The sequence below is a fragment of the Saccostrea cucullata genome, unplaced genomic scaffold (genome assembly GCF_032062105.1).
Source record: "Saccostrea cucullata isolate Sc308-1 unplaced genomic scaffold, CSIRO_AGI_Scuc_v1 ctg123, whole genome shotgun sequence".
NCBI classification, from domain to species: Eukaryota; Metazoa; Mollusca; class Bivalvia; order Ostreida; family Ostreidae; genus Saccostrea; species Saccostrea cuccullata.
In genome coordinates, this window is record NW_026927579.1 from 253,285 (window position 1) to 273,904 (window position 20,620).

Sequence of the window (20,620 nt, forward strand, 5' to 3'; positions counted from 1 at the left end):
AATATCTATGAGTAAATTCTGAAATTTAAATAACTAACACTTAAAGGACATGTTATTAATTTACTTTTAGTGAGCTTGATTGTTTTTATTTTTAATTTACGTGAATATTAAGAGTACGAGTTACTTAAAGTTTGGCCCACATGTGTAAAACATGGCCTCGGCTATGTCAAAATTTAAGGTTAGAATTTCACATACAATCACTTAAAATATAAGATAATGTCAATTTCATAGTTTAAGATTTACGTGTTTTTATCAGTCAATTGATATTTTTATATTTTTACTTATTTCAGGCCCATTTTACTCAAAGAAATGTAATTCATATTTCACATGGAGATAATTCGAACGCGTAGCATTGTTTTACAAATGTTTTCGATTTGTTTACAGGGTACCGTTTTCTTAATTGCGAATGGTTCTAGGAACCTGGGAAGAACGTGTGCAGAAAACTTTGTGAAGAGAGGAGGGAGAGTTGTTTTATGTGACACTGATACTGAAGCTGGCGAAGAAATACAAGAAAATCTTGGTAGAAAAAACTGTTTCTTTTTTACTGCAGATGTAAGTTGAAATGTAGACAGGTTATGATTTAGTTGGCATTTTCATGTATATTGTGCTTGTGTCAAAAATAAAAAATAAAATCGTTTGTTTGATGTATTCCAACCGACCCGTCAAAATCATCACCTTTCGTACATGTATGTGCAGAACTGTAGCTCTCCGAAAAAATATATTGGCAGACCGGAGAACTACAGTGCCACCCAATGAAAAAACTTTATAATTATTGCACACAAAATTTTGTGCTTGGTTCTGGATTAATTCTCCCAAATTCTTCTCTCAATTGCAAAAAAGTTCAATTTTCAAAATACAGTAAAACTCGTTTAGTACGAACACGGATATTGCGAATTCACGCATATAGCGAAGTTATCTTGGATCCCCAACTATATAAATTTAACGAATTCCTTACATGGATATAACAAAGTAATTTCATAGGTCCCAGTGATTTCGTTATAACCGAGTTTTACTGTATTTCTTACTTCTCTATAAACTACTTTCGTAGTTAATATCTGTACAAAGCGCCTTAGATCAAATCGTCACAAAATGACGATATAAATAGACAAAATCTTTGATGATCTCAATTTCAGGGTCAACAACAATTATATGGAATGTTTTGTTGTGGAAATAGTGAAAGGATATATTAGGAACACACTGTTTGTAATATTTTAAGATGACTGTTTTGAAAACATGGAGAAATAAATCGATAAACAGCACACTTTTTAGTGTGCTATAAACATACAGTTTTTTCAATGGGTGGCACTGTAGCTCTCCAGTCTGTCAAATTGAATATATTTTTTTTTTGGAGAGCTACAGTTCTGTAGCTACACCTTCCAATTATTATGCCCCCCTTCAAAGAAGGGAGGGCATATTGCTTTGATGCTGTCTTTCGGTCCATCTGTCTGTCGGTCCACTTCATTTCTGTTCATTTTCTTTGTAACCGTTGCACATACAGAAATGAAATTTGGTATACAGATAAACGACATGAATATCTAGGTCAAGTTGTGTTTTGGGTACAACTGCGCCATTTTTGACAGAGTTATACCCCTTAGACTCAGAAAAATTCAAATTATTTGCAGTTTCCATTCATTTTCTTCTTAACAGTTGCACATACTGAAATGAAATTTAGTATACAGATTTATCAGATAAATATCTAGGTAAAGTTTTGTTTTGGGTACGATTACGCCACTTTTGACAGAGTTATGCCCCTTGGACTTAAAAAAAAATTCCAATTAAATTGCAGTTTCCATTCATTTTCTTTGCAGACATTGCACATACTGAAATGAAATTTGGTATACAGATTTATCATATTAATATCTAGGTCAGATTGTGTTTTGGGTACAATTGCATCATTTTTGACAGAGTTATGCTCTTTTGGACTTGAAAAAATTCCAATTTGGGAGAGGGGGCATAAGTGTTTTACAAACATCTCTTGTTTTTTTCAGCACTTTGAACTTTATCTTATTTTTTTTTTAGTTTCCATAAGAATTGTTTCATTTCAAAGCTAAGTTATGTAATTTCTCATGTTACTTTTCAACTGAAAGTTTTTAGAGCATTTATAAACATGTACATGTACTCTATCCAATATGTAATGAAAACATAAATTTATGAGGCTGTGATTTTGATGACAGTTATCAATTTGTTCAATACTGTAAACAAAAAAAAAAGAAATACTACCTGTATCTACCTACATTGAAAAGTGTGGGTAGGAGTACATCAAACAAAAAGATTTTTTAATAATGGCCCCAATATCTGAGACTTTCATCAAAGAAGTTTATGATATGCATATGTGAAGAAAATTCACTGTAAATAAAATCATGCCCCCTTTCTCCTTTCAGCTAGCTAATTCTTGGTTTAAGAGAATATTTATATCAAAATATACATATACTCTCCATTTATTATGATTCACTTCTTTCAGCTAACAAAAGCAGATGATGTTGAGAAGACCATAAATCTGACAGAAGAAAAGTTTGGGAAACTGGATGTTACAATCAACTGCCCTAGTTATGCCAGGTCTAGCAAAATTCATATCAGAAGTCAGATAGAGAGAGAAAAATCACAGGAAAACACACAAACTGTAACCTTTGAAGAAAAGTTAACAGAGGAATTTATGGAGAAACTTTTAAGGGTTGGTACTGTGTAAGCAGAAAGTGAAGATTTAATTTTGGCATTATTAGCAAAGGTGCTGAGATCACTAAAATTAAATATTGCTAAAATTAATTGCATTGTAGTTATTATAGCTACCTAAGTGATCTTTTTAAACTTGCTAAAATTTCTTCTTGCTATAATTTAAAATACCTATTCTTATGGACGATCACTAAATCTGAATTTTCCATCAACTTGATTACATGTTTTGTAGGAAAATTTGACTAGTACATTCAATGTATGTAGGCTAAGTGCAAGACTGATGTCTAAAAATAAACCTGATGCAAATGGACAGAGAGGAGTGATCATCAACAAATCCCATACTTTAGGATTTGGGAGTTCCCTAGTTCCTTACACCATGTCCCAGGCAGCCATAATAGGAATGACACTCCCAATGGCCAGGGATTTTCATGATTTGGGAATAAGGGTCAACAGTATTGCAACAGGTGACTAAATTTTATTAAGACTGGTATAATGTAGTTAAATTTTAATTGATTCTGTAAATCTTGACTAGCTCATAATTAATCATAGATACATGTATTTTTAATCACTTTTCAGCCATAGGTATATTTTAATTCAAAAAAGATAATTTTATTGTAAATCTTGATAAAGATGATAATTCATTATTTATTTTAGAGAGAGTCACTTAGAACAACTTATTTTCAAAGATTTTGAAAATGACAATTATATTTGCTTAATTAAAAATTCCTTTTAAGGTGACATTAAAATTAATAATGTTTTTGAAATATAAACACACAATTATAAATACAAAAGGTCAAAAACAATTTTTCCAAGAATTTTGTATAACAAGCATTGACAGAGCTGTATGTGGGAAAGAAGCGCGAACAACAACTCTGGATAGAGAATGGTATATTTTAATTCGAAGTAAGATAATTTATTTTCATCTTTAGCATATGTATAGAGAGAGAGTTTCACCTTTCAACTTGAAAATGACAATTATATTTGCAGTAAATCAGGACATTTGTAATAATATTTTAAAAAGTCTATAAAGAAGAAGGTCAATTTCAGATCCAACATTCTAAAAGAGATGACCTCTGGGAATTGATTAGTGTAAAAATACACATTCCATTTGATAGAAGTAATTGTTAAATGTTACATTTCCAGCTCTCCTAAACATGATGATAATTTAGCTGCACAACTAGTGCCAATTAGGCTAAGGATACAGTTATATGTAATAGTTAAACTTTAAAGATTTACCTTTTTTAAAATTATATTAATTACTAAATGATTTTTTTGTAAATTGTTGTTTTTGTTAACAGGGTTTTTAGACTACCAAATACCAGAGGATTGGCCTAGGAGAAGAGAGGTCAAGTTTTGCAGTTTAATGGCATTTCCTCATAAAATTGGTTCCTCACAAACATTCTACCACCTCTGTGAGAAAATTATTGACAATCCTTACGTGAATGGTGAAGTTATCAAACTGGATGCAGGGGTGCAAGCCGTTATATTGTGATACTATATATTTAAATGATACACAATTTGTAATGTTTGGATATATTGCTGAAATATCTATGGTCTGGAAATCAAAGTTTTGTGGAGTTTTCAGCAAGTCAGGGTTGCATAAAAGCATGTTTATCATGCAAGGAACTCTAAATCATAGCTAACATGAAAGAAATATATAGCTTGTAAATATGTCTGCACCCTGTGTTGTGATTACCGAGTATCAATGGTGCATTGTACACATGTACATGACATGCATTTAATAATTAGCTCACCTGAGCCAAAGGCTCAAGTGAGCTTTTCTGATCAAAATTTGTCCGTTGTTTGTTGTCGTCGTTGTCGTCGTCGTCGTAAACTTTTCACATTTTCATCTTCTTCTCAAGAACCACTGGGCCAATTTCAACCAAACTTGCTACAAAGTATCTTTGGGTGAAGGGGATTCAAGTTTGTTCAAATGAAGGGCCACGCCCTTTTCCAAGGGGAGATAATTATGAATTAGAGAAAAATTAATGGCAAGAATGCCAGGAAATGAAACTCATGTGGAATCATCTCAGGTAGTGTAGATTCAAATTCATTGTGTGGGGCCAAAACAGTTCTACATAGGAAAGATAGGGAAAATCTTTAAAAATCATGTGCACCAGGAAAAGACTCATGTGGAGGAGTGTACATTCAAGTTTGTTTCATGACCAGGGTGGGGCCACAATGGCAGATCAAAGTTTTACATAGGAATATATTGGAAAAATCTTTAAAAATCTTCTTCTCAAGAACCACTGGGCCAGGAAAGATGAAACTCAGACGGAATCATCATTAGGTAATGTAGATTCAAGTTTGTTTAAATCATGACCCCTGGGACTAGGGTGGGGCCAAAATGGCCAATCAAATTTTTACATAGGAATATATAGGAAAAATCTTCTTCTCAAGAACCACTGGGCTAGGAAAGATGAAACTCATGTGGAATCATTTTGATTGAAGTTTAATCAAAAGTGGGGCCAAAATCTGATCAAAGTTTAATTAACATAGGTATATATGAAACCTTTTAAAATCCTCTTTTCAAGTACTTCAAATCCATGCATGTGATATTTATATGCATCAAGTAGTTAGTAAGTTTTTTAATGTGTAAACTTTCACTTCTGATCTGATATGTGCTTTTTGCTAGCAAATTGCTTAGTGTTTTAGTGTTTACATTTTTTAACCACATGTAAGATAATAGCACATGTAAGTGCCTAAAATGCTTTGAATAAAATAAATGATTTATCAATACTAAATATAGTGTTCGTTTGCTAATTACTCTGAGGATGTAAAGCAGTCATTATCTTTCAAATCATTTATAAACATTCATGAATTGGGTAAGAAAAAAACATTTTCACTCTGGCTTGTGTTTGTTGTATTCTTATTATACCCCACGTAACAAGTTGTGGGAGGTTTAATGTTTTTGACCTGTCCGTCTGTGTGTCAGTCAGTCCATCAGTCCTGTGTTTTTGTCAGCGCAACTCCTTAAACTGCACAGAATTTCGTCAAACTTTGCAGATATTTAGGACACAATGTGAAGATGTGCATATCACCAAGAAATTCAGATACCACTTTTTTGCCGGGAATTTCAGCACTTTTCAACTTAGATTTTTGGCCATATCTTGAATATCGAGATGAGCAGTTTATCAGATTGCGACTAACTTTGAAACCACTGCACAGAATTTGGTCAGACTTTGCAGAAATTTAGTACACAGTGTGCATAGATGTGCATATTACAAGTAAATTAGTATTCCATTATTTTTGTGCCATTCATTACGTGTTCCATTGTTGAGTTTTGGGGGCGGTGGGGTAATTGTCAGCTTGGTCACTTTTTGTCCCCCGCTTTCGTGAAAGCGAGGGGACATTAAATCTCATTGGTATGTCCATCAGTCTGTCTGTCACAAAAACTTAAACCTTGCCCATAACTTTTGATTTAGTGGAGCTATGACTTTCATATTTCACATATATATTCCTTGTGATAAGACTTTTCTTTGGGTACCACAAAATTTGACCTTTTGACCTTGACCTTGGAGTTTGACCCACTTTTACACAAAAAATTCCATACTTTTACTTTGGCCATAACTTTTGAATGGTAGATACTAGGACTTTCATATTTCACATATATATTCTTTGTTACAAGACCTTTCATTGGATGCTGTCAACTTTGACCGTTTGACCTTGAAAATTTCCGAAAAAACTTTAACCTTGACCATAACTTTTGAACGGTAAGGGCTAGGGCTTTCATACTTCATATATGTAATCCTTGTGAGAAGGCTTTTCATTGAATACCAAGATTTTTTACCCTTTGACCTTGATCTTGGAGTTTGACCTACTTTTCAAAACCTTTGACCTTTGCCACAACTTTTGAACAGTAGATACTAGGACTTTCATATTTCACATATGTATTTTTTGTGGCAAGACCTTTCATTTGATATCAACAAACTTGACGATTTTTTGTACTTATGAAAAAACTTTAACCTTTACCATAACTTTTGAATGGTAAGGGTTAGGGCTGTCAAACTTCACATATGTAATCCTTATGAGAAGACTTTTTATTGGATACCAAAAACTTTAACCCTTTGACCCTGACCTTGGAGTTCAGTGATGATTCCTAAATAAATGACATATAATAGGGTGTTGATATTACACACAATATGTCATTAAAAATGACATCTCACCCACAAAGGCACCGAAAGCGGGGGACCACAATTCCTTGAATTTGCTAAGTGTTCTTTCATTAATACATGTAGTAGATTGTAGGTCATCGTTGCAGAATCCACAGCCAAATACATGTACATAAGATCATCTCCCATGAGATCGAAAATCATTGTGTATTTTAAGAAAGGTCTTTTCTCAGGCAATACATATAGGTTTAATGTGAAAGCCCAATCTCTTCCCATTTAAAGTCATGACCAAGGTTAAAGTTTTGGTAGGAAAAACTTCAAGGTCAGGAGGTCAAAAATCATAGTATATTTAGAAAGGTCTTGTCAGGTAATAAAAACATGTTTCATATGAAAGCCCTCATCTCTTCTCATTTAAAAGTTACCAATTCACAGTAATCTTAAAATATTTACCTTTACCATTACTTTTGAATTGTTACATGTAGTACTTGGGTTTCCACATTTCACAGGTGTATTCCTTGTGAGATGACCTTCCATTGGGTATATACCAACAATTTTGACCTTGATGTTCAACTTGCATTGGAGAAATTTCAATCCTTGCCATAAACTGCCATAGGGGGGCATCAGTGTTTCACTAACACATCATGTTTTTCTCTAAACCTTGCACTTTGATTTGCAATTAACAGGTCTGGTACAATCACTAGATTTAGCTACGTAGCTTGATTTACCTACATAGCTTTATTTACCTACCTGAGGTAGCTTTATTTAGCTACCAAATTGGTTTATTTCTATTTAAAAGAATTTTTTCAGGGTGTGCAGAACAACCATTTTGATGCAGTTTGAACTCATTGCATGGAAAAATTGGAAAAAACTGCAATTGCAATCAAACCTGTTGACAGTTAGAACAGTTACCCCTTGGATGAAATAACAAAGAAGCCCAGTTCCGGTTAACACGATAATAGGTGGGTAATTATTCAGTACAATGTGAAGTAATCATACTCAGTCATGCCTCACCGCACGGACAGCTAACACACGTTTTGCTTGTTCAATGTATTATCTCTGCTTTGGATTGCATAGCCTCAAGTATAAATAAATAGTCATTTAAACATTAACTCTCAATTATCATCAAGTTTACCTACGTAGCTAAATCTGATTGTACTGGACCTGATTAAAACTGTAACCTTTGCAAAAACCTGCAATACAGGGCATCAGAGTTTCACGAACACAGCTTGTTCTTTACGCATATCAGAAAATGAACATTAACTCTCAATTATCATCAAGTTTAAGAAAAACTGGCTTGACTTTAAAAAATAAAGATTCCGGCCACAAAGGACTGGTCTCATGTGTAAAAGTAACTTTTGTGTTGATTTTCATTTGTTTATTGAAGAATTTGCACTTAATCAAAGATATTCATGTCTCAGGAGATCATAAAAATTGACACATGACTTTAATACAAATTACATATCTTCCACACTCCATTTGTAAGCCATATCATCAACAGCTTTTTTGTCTGAAATTTTTGCATATATTGATCGCTCAAAACCATTTGATCTGTCTACACCATCCCATCTGTAGCCTGGCATAATCCCAAATCTGTTTGGAGGTGGAGGAGGTCCTTTATATTTTGGAAGTTCTTTTTTTGTTTTGTTGTTGCTTTTTTTCTTTTTAATGAAGGCTAACATTGGATCATCAGCTCTTTCCATATCCTTTAACATATTGTCCAGATCTTTGTCATCTCGTGCTCGTGCCAAAGGTTTAGACATTTCATACAGATGATCTTCTAGTCGAGCTGCCTTGTTCTCTGTTTGCTTTATACCTTTCCCCCATTCACGGTGTTTGGCTTCTATTTCTTCTTTTCTCTCTATTTCTTCTCTTGTTGGCTCTGCATCTTTTTTCTTTTGCTGCCTTCCACTTTTTCTAAACTGAGTCTTAGCATCTTTCCCTAAAAGATCTGATGATATCTGTTTAAATGTTTCATCCTCTTTTTTTCTCAACACATCTGCTTCTCTTTTCATATCTTTTGCTGAGGAGAGACCAGCTTTCTTTCCAGACAATGTCTTATTCATTTTGCTACCATTCTCATCTTGTTCTTTACGTCTCATACTTTTTCCTGTTTTGTAAACATCTTCTGTTTGTTTTCTTTTTTTCGAGTCACTTTTTGAAAATTTCCTTGGAGGAGATACGTCAGAATCTGAATCATGTATTCGGTTCCTTCGTGGTGATTGGTCAGAATCTGATTCATGTCTTCTATTCCTTTGTGGGGATTGGTCAGAATCAGAATCATGTCTCCTATTCCTTTGAGGTGATTGGTCAGAATCTGATTCATGTCTCCTATTCCTTTGAGGTGATTGGTCAGAATCTGATTCATGTCTCCGATTCCTTTGTGGGGATTGGTCAGAATCAGAATCATGTCGTCCTTTTCTTGGAGGTGACTGGTCTGAATTTGAATCATGTCTTTCTCTACCTAACAGCGAATCAGCAGAATCCGAGTCATGTCTTTTTCTAACTTTTGAGTTAACCAAAGTCAAGTGTTCATCTTTTGCGGCTACTCCCTTCCACTTGTCTGTTTTGTATGCTTCCAGCTGTTGAATATGTTTTGGACGCTCATCCACAAAAGCTGCAACAGTCGGTACATTTTCTTCCATATTGTCGTATGCTGTGGTCTCCTCGTTGTTACTTGGCAGAAGTGTCTTCAGATCTATGTCATCATCTACAATTCTTGACTTAGGAATTCTGACATTTTCTGACTTTTTTCTTCGTTTCTTTCTTTTATCCGATGCTGTGTAATCAGAAGTGTAACGTTTCAGATATTCCTCTTTGCTCAATCCGGTGGACATTTTTGCAGTGTCTGGAAACGTTCTCACAACTCAATATTTCTAGTTGATAAGTGATTTCCGGTGTCACCGCTCTGACTAATTCGTACAAAGATTACTCGAGGACAACAAGAATAAATGTTCAGTATTTTTCTTTAGGAAAAATATGCATTAATCATAAGCATAAGGCAAAGAATAATTGTATATTCTTTGTTTTTCAAATGAAAAAAACAATTGGTAATATTTTTAACGATAAGCATTTTTGTCTGTTTTAGGTACGAGTTGTTTTACTGTGTATGGTAAACACGGGTACACGTGAAACATCAAAGATCCATATAAAACAGATTAAGATGGGGGCCAAAAACGTTGTAAAGGCGATATGGGGCAATCCTTTTTTCTGGTATAATTGTTAATTATGCTAAATTATTGAGGTTTCATCTGTTTCTTCTACCATCTTAAGTTACCCCTAAATTGAGCCAAATTTTAACAGTTTAATATCTTGATTCTGAGCACAGGGGCATCTTATCCACTCTGTTATCTACTTCACATATATTTTTTATATGTGAAGTAGAGAACAGAGTTGATAAGATGCCCCTGTGGTTGTCTGTCGTTGTCATCGTCTCAAGAACCACAGGGCCAATTTCAACCAAACTTGAGCACTATACATTAAGTATTCTTGGGTGATTCAAGTTTGTTCAAATGAAGGGCCTTGCCCTCTTCCAAGGGGAGATAATTATGAATCAGCTAAAAATTAATGGCATCTTTTAAAAATCTTCTTTTCTTAAGAACCATTCGGCCATGAAAGTTGAAACTCATATGTAATTATCCTCAGGTAGTGCAGATTCAGTTTTGTTCAAATCATGACCCTGGGGTGTAGGGCGGGGTCACAATGGCTGCATGATCAAAGATTTACATAGGAATGTATAGGAACAATCTTCTCAAGAACATCAAAGCTGGTTTGTCATTTTAATTTGGAAGCATCCTCAGATAGTGTAGATTCAAGTTTGTTCAAATTGTAGCTTTTAGGGGTAGGTCAGGACCATTCATGCATTTAATGTAAAGCTTTTTAATACTAAACTGATTTTTGCTTTTTTTTCCTAGCCACAGTACCCAGGTGAGCGATGTAATTCCTGGGCCTCTTGTTTTGTCATGTACAGTTTGTTCAAATACATTTTCAAATGTAGTTCCACAGGCACCTGAATTTTTATTAATCGTGCAGTCACTCAATATGTCAAATATGGAAAAATTCTACCCCTTAATACAGTAAAACTCGTTTAGTATGAACATGGATATTGCGAATTCACGGATATAGTGAATTTATCTTGGTTCCTTAGCTATATAAATTTAATGAACTCTTATATGGATATAACGAATTACGGATATAGCGAAGTAATTTAAAAGGTCCCAGCGACTTCGTTATAACCGAGTTTTACTGTATACTGTATAAGTGGAAATTTTAGCGCGAGACAAAAGGGATGTGTCCATAAAAATTGGTACTTTAATCTTTGCAATGCCAAAATTAAATCCTCACTAAAAATTCTGCTTATACAGTATATAAATATAGGGGTAGAATTTTTTGATTATTTTCCATATTGATCGAGCAACTGATTGATAAAAATTTAGGTGCCTGTGGTAGTTCTGACTCTGGAAACAATAATTATAATATCTAGAAAATTAAATTAGCTAAATACATCTGTAGCAGTCGTATAGTTTTGTTGCCATTATACATGTTACACTGGATAACTCTCATAGAATGATAATGAATCACCTGACTAGAGATTGGGGGTTGGTTGGGGTTGAATCCTAATGGTTTAGTCCATTTGATTTTTCTCCTTTCCTGATCATCTGTATAATGCCATGGAAATGTCAGGTGAACTACCTCTAAGTGCTGTGGTTGGCCCTTCAAGACCTTTTTGGAGAAATAAATGTGGGTGAGATGGGTTTGATCACAGTGGGATGAGGTGACTCAGTGGGTAGAGCACCGATCAAGAGATTAAGTGGGCCTGAGTTAGAATCCTGGTCTACCTCGACATGATTTCTTCCCTGTTAGTCGGTTACAAATTTACAAGAAGATCGTAAGAATGTTATATTGCTGCTGCAATACTGATGTAAATATTAATATTTGTTAAGTGTAGCATTACTTGAAATTGATTAAATTTTGCTTATATAGTGTAGTATATGCACATACCACAGGCACCTGACGTTACTTATTTTTCTTTTAATAAAAAAAAAATATACCATAAACAAAGGATTGATCTTTTGCCAAAATCCTCCATTTTGAAACGTCAAAGATCGAATTCTTTTTGAAAGTGTCTTTAGTTTATTATTAGGTATGTGTATATTTTTTTTTATTAAAAGAAAAATAAGTAACGTCAGGTGCCTGTGGCACATACATGTAAATGTACACTGCAGTTTGATTTGTACCAAGAAGCCTTCAAACAATTTTTTATCTCTTAGAAATGTTTTCTCCTCCATTACATCCTTTACATTATTCATGTGATTGTGTATCATGAATAATCATGATCAAGATGATAAATCTAATTTATGGACCTTATAATAACTGTATTTTTCACATTTAACAGGAAGGCAGCAAAGAGCTGGGGGGTATTTATTGTGGTAATCCTGGTTGCCAAGGAGATGTCAGCTGCTGATGCGGCTAATGTTGCAGAAATCACAGGAAATATTGCTAAAACAAGCTGATAAATATAAATGGTAAGAATATTTTTGGAATTTCCTACAGGTATAAGCTCATTAAAGAAGAATTTCATAATTTATTGATTGAGATACATGTTAACTGCACAACTACCGGGTATAGTGTTATGGTTTCATACTTCAGTCTTTGTCCATAACGCTACAGATCCTGTAATGCAAAAGATGTGCAATTTACTGGGCAAGGATTTTTGTGCACTGTTGGAAAGAATTTATCCACTTTCCAGCTTTGCTCATTCAACTACCATGCACTCCCTACATGTAATTCAAGACATATTCTTTGACTAATTTGTATGTTTCATCCACCTCTCAACTCTTTATACATGTTAAAGTCGTCATGACACTGTACAGGCAATAAACTAGCTTGATTGAATTGTCCATTTTATAGTAGAAAATTCAAATCAAGTTATAGTTTTAGGGTTTAGAGGTGGTTAAAATATACAAATTAGTTAAAGAATGTCTCTAAAATTAGGGAGTGGTAGTAGTTGATTGACCAAAGTTGTAAAGCCGAGAAATTCTTCCCGGGCCCAATAGTGCGCAAAAAATCTTGCGCCATAATTAAGTTGCACTTTTTTTGCATTGCAGGATCTGTAGTGTTATGGTCAAAAACTAATTGTACCATTAGTGCCAAAGTCAGGCAATGGCAAAATCCGTATTAATTTTCTTTTACTTGTGAACATGCACAGTATTTCTGTAAAATATACTTTGAATATATATTTTACTATTATTATTGGCCATATTAATTGTGTCACAAAGAAAATTTAATTTTTTTTTCTTTTTATTTCTTTCTTTTAGATGAAAATTTCCAAGGATTGAGAGAGAGGATTGTGATGCTTTAAGCTGATCGATGGAAATTTAAAGTGACATTTAACATAGAATGAGAAAATTTTTAATATCATAAGAGTGTGCCTAATCTTACGTTTGGTACAAAATAAAATAAAATATATATTTCAGAATATCATTTTATGCTTATTTTCGTACTAAAGTTAAACCTTGTTATTTTGAACTTGTTGGGAGCAAGATGAAACTTCCAGATATTGAAGATTCAAGAGATTCAAAGAAAAAGGTTTTAGAAACATTTAAAACATATAGGCTAGTTGGGACTGTCTGCGTACACTTGACATATCCCTGGTATTAGAGATGCAGTTTTCAAGATAACCAAGTTCTACTATACATGTATTATATTAAGGACAATATTTTAAGATTCTTGAAATAATTACATTGACAGATTATATGTACATGAACCTGAGGCTTAACCTAATTTCTCCCTTTTGGTAGAAAAAGTATGTTTGAATTTCGAGTACATATCAGCTTAAGATTCTTTAACACAGGAGTACAGAGTTTTAGTATGGTATGAATTGCGACATGGATTAAAAATTGATTAAAAGAATAATTTAAGAACGTATATCAGACAAACAATTTTTTTTTAAAACTACATACTACAGTGTGTTATTATGAGAGATATTCCTTTTGAATATGTTGCATATACAGTGGATCCCACTTAATCTGATAGTAATTCATTTTAGTAAAAAAAAATTTCAAAGGTGTTTTCAGTTTGTGGTTAACTACATGTATTTCCTTCTATTTGCAATTTTGGTATTTTTAATAAGTTTTAATACTCATTATGGTATTAAATGCAAACTATGCCTGCTAGTCATCCCAGGGACAACAACTTTACAACTTAGAGTTAGTTGTGAATAATAGTATCTAATGATCCTGGTAGATTGAAGTTTTTTCCCCTCCTCAACTCGTGACCAACAAAACAACAAGGTTATGTTTTATTTAGAGGGAACCAATATATCAAGTTTAATGTCTGTCAAGACAAGGATGTTATTTTACGATATTCAGTGGTCAGTTACTTCCATTGTCCATTTTGACCCTTTTTCTTTGACCTGGTGTACGCAAAATCAACAAGGTTCATTTACCAGTACTCCCTATTGGGAACTCATGCATATACATGTACATGTATCTACCCACGGTACCTTGTACGTTGATGTTTGTCAACTCTTCAAGCTACACTCACATATACCAATTCAGTTCAATATCTGCAAGCCTTTAGAAAAAAAGTGCAGAGAACCAAGTAGGACAGACTGACGGGGACAGATAGACAGACACAGAGAAAACCTACAGTCCCCTCCGGTTTCACTGGTAGGGGACTAAAAATATTAAATGGACAATATTTTCTTTAGATCTTTGACTTTGTGTCCTCAAATGCCACCAGTGTAAGAAATGTCATTTCTATCAGGCAAAAGGTTCTCGTAACAAATCGTGCAGTCAGTATCTTCATATGTTCAGTTTGACCCTTGACCCTGTGACCTTAGAATTAAATTAAATAGGAATCATCTACTATAGAAGAAGAACCAGTATATCAAGTTTGTTGTCTGTCAAGAAAGTGGTTCTGAAGTTACTAAACAGACAGTTTCTTATTGTGTTAAGTTTCACCTTGACCTTGTAACTTCAAAAACACTAAGAGTGACCTATTTTTGCAGGGGATATCAGTGTATTAAGTTTGATATCTCTCACATAAATGGTTATCAGAATACTGAGTAGACAACATGTGGTCTACAGAGCACCACATTAGCTCCCAGGTGCAAAGCTTCAGCATGGAGGTCAGGGGCATAACAAGAACTTGTACTGAAAGAACTGACCTCATTTTAATTTAAAAAGCATTATTCTTCCTCCTCCAAAAAATAATAACAAATCTATAAAACATCTTGTGTTATATTTACATCATTATATTTCAATTTTATAAAAACATGATTGTAGACATCTACAAAAACAACATAAAATGTGAGAGTCAGTGAGAAATGACACATGATGAACATGATGAGATGACCATGATGAACGAGGATTGCTGCCTCTTCCTCACGGAGGAGAAGTGATCAGTCCTTCATCTCTCCTTCCTCATCCTCTTCCTCCACTCCTCGAATATACAGCACATTATTACAGCGAATTAGAACCTCTCCAAGATTCCCTGTCTGGGCCCCATCAATGTATTCCTCTGTGTTGGCAAGCTGAGAATTCGAAAAAAAAATTTAATTATGAATTATATTTATAAGTAATTTAACTAATATCCTGTTTCTAGAAATACAGTAAATATGCACATACACATGTAGTATACATTTGAAAAATATTGTACTTCAATTTAATTTTCCATATTAAGATCATTTCAATCCATTTATTCCTTATGCTTACTGTTTACAGGAATTTTTTTTTTTAATTTTCACTGATTAATATCTCTATGTTTCTAAAGGTTAATTTGACGCAATCATGTCCGATATTTTTATTCCAGTCAGAAATACATTGGTTATTGTTTTAAATCTCTGATATCTACAAAACATGATTGATTTAGATTGTGTAATTTACAGAAAAGCCCTATCTTTATATAATCAAGACCTTTTTAATTTTTAATTGCTAGTCTGAACTTATAAAAAAAATACGCCATATATCACTTTAATGGGATAATTCTTTCTAGAGAGTATGTCTATCTAATGTATAGATCTAAAGTGTCAGAATTACCAACATGTACTATTGAATTCAGGGAAAGTGAAATATTTCATTTGAGATTGGTGAAAGTAGCTCTTACACTATAGTCATTATTATACCTGTAAGTTCATGTATCCGTCCACAGACACTAAGTAGCCTTTGTATTCCATTCCCCACTTTAGTTTCACCATCACTGGTTTACCTGTCAGTCCATTAAGGAATGGCTTAGGGTTCATAGGAAGAGACTGAAATATATCAAACAAGTCAGGTTATTGATTTATACATAAATACATGATACAAAATAGATAAATCTGCATCAATTCATGTCAACAAAAAATCTGAATAATTGAAGATTAATAAAATCCGTCCGCCTGCCTAATTAAAAAAAAAATTTCAATGAGAATCCGAGATTTTTTAATTACTGATTATATCTATCAATCATTTAAATGATTAAATCATTTTAAAAAGATGTAGTTGCCTTGGAGAATGGATAGACTTTTTTCTTATTTCTAAATTTAATACCTCATTCCAGTTATTTTTTCATGAGTATCTTATTTCTTAAAAATTACCTCATGATAATTTGAGTCTACAGAGGATACATTATGATTTATCATCATTAAATTAAGGAATAACTGACTTATTTTTCCATTTCATGATTTGATCAATAGATTGGCTAAAATTATCATGCAAGCCAATCGATTTATCATCGTCATGAAATTGAAAAATCTGACAGTTATTCCTTATCTTTACATGGTATTGATTCCACTATTCCACGTGCTAGAAGCACAGCTTCTTGTCTACATTTGTCATGCCCTGTGCATGATTTTTTTAACTACACTTATTGATGAACCAGTATATTGATGGAAAATAAAGTACATTAAGTACATAAGTACTTGTAATTTTATTTTGGACAAAGACATTGGAAATGTAAATATTATAGGTAATCGAAAACAAAAGGCTTGAATCTCATATTAGTTTTATCCTACACTATAATCCACACCAAAAGTTGATGTATCCTCTGTCTTGATATGTGTTGAGGCATTTTTGAGGCTAGTAAAAATTGGTCTGGGCTAGTAAAAATTGTTTCAGAAGTAGCCCGACTGGCTAGTGAAAAGTAAGCAGGTACTTTCAGAATTTTTGCTTTTAAATCTTAACCAATAAATAAAATCAAAGCACTGTAGTCCTATTCTTCAGAAAACTCCCTCATCTTATTCACGTAGCACTACTTTAAAATAGTTTATTTTTCCATAAAAACGAACTTCTTTTTTCTCTAATCCGAATTTCCGCTGTCCGATCCTTTATGGTAAATGCGTGCAGAAATCCCATTTAATAATTCTGATTACTCATTTAATTGAAGAGTAAAGGATTACATGATTTAACTATTATTAACTGTTATCCAAATTTATATTAACAACATCTGAAAATTTAATATGGAAAAAAGTTACTTCTTTGGGAGAGAAGTCTAATGACCAGAAAAGGGTCTAATGTACAATACATGTACATTATCAAAAAGCTAAAACAAAAATTGTTTGTTCAAATTAATTTAATCTTTATTAATGATAACTGATTTATTTATGATTCAAATGACGGGAAAAAACAAAATAATTAAGAAGAAGAAATACAAAAGAAAAGGAATTCAGTATGAAATTTAAATGGAATAGAGTGATACAACAGTAAATTCTGCAATTTCATTTCTTTCTTTTTTTCGTTGGCGAGTGTGACTAAAATGGGTAGCGAAACCCGGGCCGAGCCGGGAATTTCGAGACTGAAAACCGGGTTTTTGACAATAACGAAATAAATACTCGTTCTTTCTTCATGAAATTTACGGACATACTTAATAACCATACGATTTGCCTTCGCTGAGAGTTTTAACTCAGAATGTTGTGTTTTTCAATGATTTTCGCCGATTGTCCTTTTCCAGGTGACTAAAATGGGTAGCGAGCCCAGTTTACTAATTTTGGCGATTTAAAGCTTAATGCATTGAAAACGTATGGGATATCTGCATTTATTGGTTGATTATTAATTAACTTCAAATAGTTAAATTTTTCAATCATTATGAAATTAAATGTCGATTATTAGGGTTTTTGTCATTTTTTAAAGACCCGGGACAGGTCAAAACCGGACGCGTTTGCCCGGGATAAACTAAATAATTCCGAATTATTGACAGAGAAAGAATGTAGATTTTTTCATAGTCATTGACTGATACATCTAAAAAAAATAAATTGAAAAAAATACTAAAAATATGCAAATCAAACCACAGTCAAAATATATTTTAAGTAATCATTGACAATTTTTTTTCTGCACAATTAGCTTGCTGTTCACGTATTAATTTGACATTGAATACCGGGGTAATGTCAGCACATGTGGCTTTGAAGATTCCTAATTAAGATTCCTGAAGTTATTATCAGTAAATATGATAATGTCTGCACAGCTACCTTAATTGGTAAACAGGTATTAATTAGCTGGGGGTTTTAATTAATTTGAATATTCTGAGTTCGTGTTCAATTTCCATTAGGATTAAAGTGAATAAACGTAAGCGATAGCTTACATCCTCTGATAAGTATTTCGGAAATTAAAGGTTTGTCCCGGGTGAACGTGTCCGGTTTTGGCCGTCCCAGGTATTAAAAAATGCATATTTTTTTAATAATCGGGATAATACTACAACAGTTAGATGTATTAAGTAGCTTAAGTTTAATTTCAAAGATCCTACAGAAATAATTTAAAATATGTTGCCGAAATTAAGTTTAAATCGCCAAAATGAGTAAACCGGGCTCGCTACCCATTTTAGTCACTTGGAAAAGGACAATCGGCGATAATCATTGAAAAACACAACATTTTGAGTTAAAACTCTCAGCGAAGGCAAATAGTATGATTATAAACTATGTCCGTAAATTTCATGAAGAAAGAACGAGTATTTATTTCGTTATTGTCAAAAACCCGGTTTCCAGTTTCGAAATTCCGGCCCGGCCCGGGTTTCGCTACCCATTTTAGTCACACTCTTCGTTGGCTATTAAAAATTTCTTTGGGCTAGTAATACTGTCAAATCCACTAGCCCTACTGGCTAGTGCCTCAGAAAAGTTTTCGTGAAGACTGTAAATGCAATGGATTGGGCAAGAAAAGCTTTCTCTGTTTAACCATAAGTATCGCTTTGAGAGACTGATTCCATTTGTGGAATCAGTGTCCTGATCATTTGGGCAGCTGATCCCGACCTGATAAAAATACATGTAGCAAGTGCTTTCTTTTCATCAACATGTGTACGGCCGATGATATATACACGACCGTCGTGCGCATAGTAAAGAAAGTCTATTTACACGACCGTCGTGCGAATAGCTAATGCAAATTGCTGAGATATATACACGACCGTCGTGCACATAGGTTAGAAAAAAATCTATTTACACGACCGTCGTGCAAATAGCAATCGCATATATATGCACACGACGGTAATATTGTTTACACGAATCCGGGATGTCTCGCGCCGATTCTGTTTCGCACTGAGATGGTTCGCACCAGGACGATTCGCGCCGATTTCAGCGCGAAACATCTCACGTTATATTTTAAATATATTACATTTTTTTAAAAATTTATTTATTAACTTTAAGATAAAATATATGCTGTATCATATGCCTGCTCAAATTCATGACTTAATAATATTGTCTTTTATTAATTGTCGTGTACTCATTATTGAATTTCTAATTCAATAATTAGTAAACGACAATATGCACTTCCAAAAATAACGGATCGTAAGGTGTTCGTTTGCTCAACGTGTGTGTTCAACATGTTCAACAAGATACATATGATACATACGTCATTATTTACTACATACTCCATAAAAACTTGATGATTTTTATAAATAGTATTTTAAGGGAACTATTAACATTTAAATATCAACATAATTGTTTAATTTGAGATTTCACGTGTATAACAGTATAAAACTAAGGTTTTATGACAAGTTTTTGGTTATAAAAGAGTGTATTAAGAATTCAGTACTAGAGTAGGTGAAAATGCTTATCAAATGCGCCCTGGCTCGTGTTAATTGTTGGGATAAGGGTTGAGGTGGAAAGGGTAAACCCAGGCCTACCAAAATAGTAAGTAAATATTTTATGAAAATGACTTGTTTATATGTATACAATACAAGGGTAGTTCTAAAAGAAACAGATTTACATTACAACGATCTGTCCATTGGACCTATATGTCATTTTATTATATAAATTAACATCATGAGAGAAAGTTTTTGCGATGTTTTCTTACCAAAAGGCTTTTTGGGCTTTAATTACTGCGTGCCGAACTTAACTGGGGACGAAAAAAGGAACGCCATAATAAAAAATATAATGGTCGTGCGAACAGCTGATAAGTATATATATATATATATATATATATAAAACACGACGGTCGTGCAAATAGTCACTGAAAAATTATGTACACGACGGTCGTGCGAATAGCCGTTGAAAAAGTAAGTGCACGACGGTCGTGCATATAGACACTGCCCATGTGTACACTTAGTTTGAATCGTAAAAATGCATAAAATTCAAGGTACTGTTTCTAGTTACTCGGTTCCATTACATAGTATATGTTCATTTATGACTTAAAAGGGTCTATTTTACTCACCGCCATTGTATTTGTTGACAATTTTACAATAAAGTGGCCCTTATATTTGATGCTCAACCCGGCGTGCTTCCAAACGTTTAGCATGCGCAATCAGAGATGCTTAATTTGAGAAAACGAAATAAATTTAATAAACAGTAAGAGATATTGTCAACATGCAAACTTCAGATTAAAAAAAAGAGATATAAATGCTTTTTTATTTACAATTTTTTATTGTGCAAAGTAGGAATA

The 20,620-nt window shown here is 33.4% G+C and overlaps 3 protein-coding genes and 1 long non-coding RNA gene across 4 annotated transcripts; 2 read left to right on the forward strand and 2 right to left on the reverse strand.

The window, feature by feature from the left end:
* Positions 1 to 123: 123 nt before the first annotated feature.
* LOC134274826 (3-hydroxyacyl-CoA dehydrogenase type-2-like) lies at positions 124 to 4,164 on the forward strand. Its single transcript, XM_062757064.1, has 5 exons — positions 124 to 178; positions 385 to 552; positions 2,462 to 2,671; positions 2,903 to 3,134; positions 3,969 to 4,164. Exons 1-5 carry the CDS (start codon positions 152 to 154, stop codon positions 4,160 to 4,162), a joined length of 831 nt encoding a protein of 276 aa, XP_062613048.1. The 5' UTR covers positions 124 to 151; the 3' UTR covers positions 4,163 to 4,164.
* Positions 4,165 to 8,127: 3,963 nt separating this feature from the next.
* Positions 8,128 to 9,616, reverse strand: LOC134274842 (BUD13 homolog). The gene has a single exon (XM_062757085.1). The coding sequence runs from the start codon at positions 9,614 to 9,616 to the stop codon at positions 8,237 to 8,239; it is 1,380 nt and encodes a 459-aa protein (XP_062613069.1). The 3' UTR covers positions 8,128 to 8,236.
* Positions 9,617 to 9,857: 241 nt separating this feature from the next.
* Positions 9,858 to 13,186, forward strand: LOC134274827 (uncharacterized). Its single transcript, XR_009993721.1, has 3 exons — positions 9,858 to 9,992; positions 12,175 to 12,304; positions 13,097 to 13,186. It is a non-coding gene; the product is annotated as an uncharacterized LOC134274827 (long non-coding RNA).
* Positions 13,187 to 15,024: 1,838 nt separating this feature from the next.
* On the reverse strand, positions 15,025 to 20,491 carry LOC134274828 (small nuclear ribonucleoprotein F). The gene is made up of 3 exons (XM_062757065.1): positions 20,393 to 20,491; positions 15,907 to 16,032; positions 15,025 to 15,315 (listed from the first exon to the last, which is right to left on the reverse strand). Exons 1-3 carry the CDS (start codon positions 20,474 to 20,476, stop codon positions 15,184 to 15,186), a joined length of 342 nt encoding a protein of 113 aa, XP_062613049.1. The 5' UTR covers positions 20,477 to 20,491; the 3' UTR covers positions 15,025 to 15,183.
* Positions 20,492 to 20,620: the final 129 nt, after the last annotated feature.

Coding starts and splice junctions, on each gene's coding strand:
- LOC134274826 (XM_062757064.1), top strand. CDS start 152: ATGGCCTCGGCTATGTCAAAATTTAAG. Junction 2,672..2,902: donor TTATGGAGAAACTTTTAAGG/GTTGGTACTGTG, acceptor CATGTTTTGTAG/GAAAATTTGACTAGTACATT. Junction 3,135..3,968: donor GGTCAACAGTATTGCAACAG/GTGACTAAATTT, acceptor TTTTGTTAACAG/GGTTTTTAGACTACCAAATA.
- LOC134274842 (XM_062757085.1), bottom strand. CDS start 9,616: ATGTCCACCGGATTGAGCAAAGAGGAATATCTGAAACGTTACACTTCT.
- LOC134274828 (XM_062757065.1), bottom strand. CDS start 20,476: ATGCTAAACGTTTGGAAGCACGCCGGGTTGAGCATCAAATATAAGGGC. Junction 16,033..20,392: donor TGTCAACAAATACAATGGCG/GTGAGTAAAATA, acceptor GATATATTTCAG/TCTCTTCCTATGAACCCTAA. Junction 15,316..15,906: donor ACGGATACATGAACTTACAG/GTATAATAATGA, acceptor TCGAATTCTCAG/CTTGCCAACACAGAGGAATA.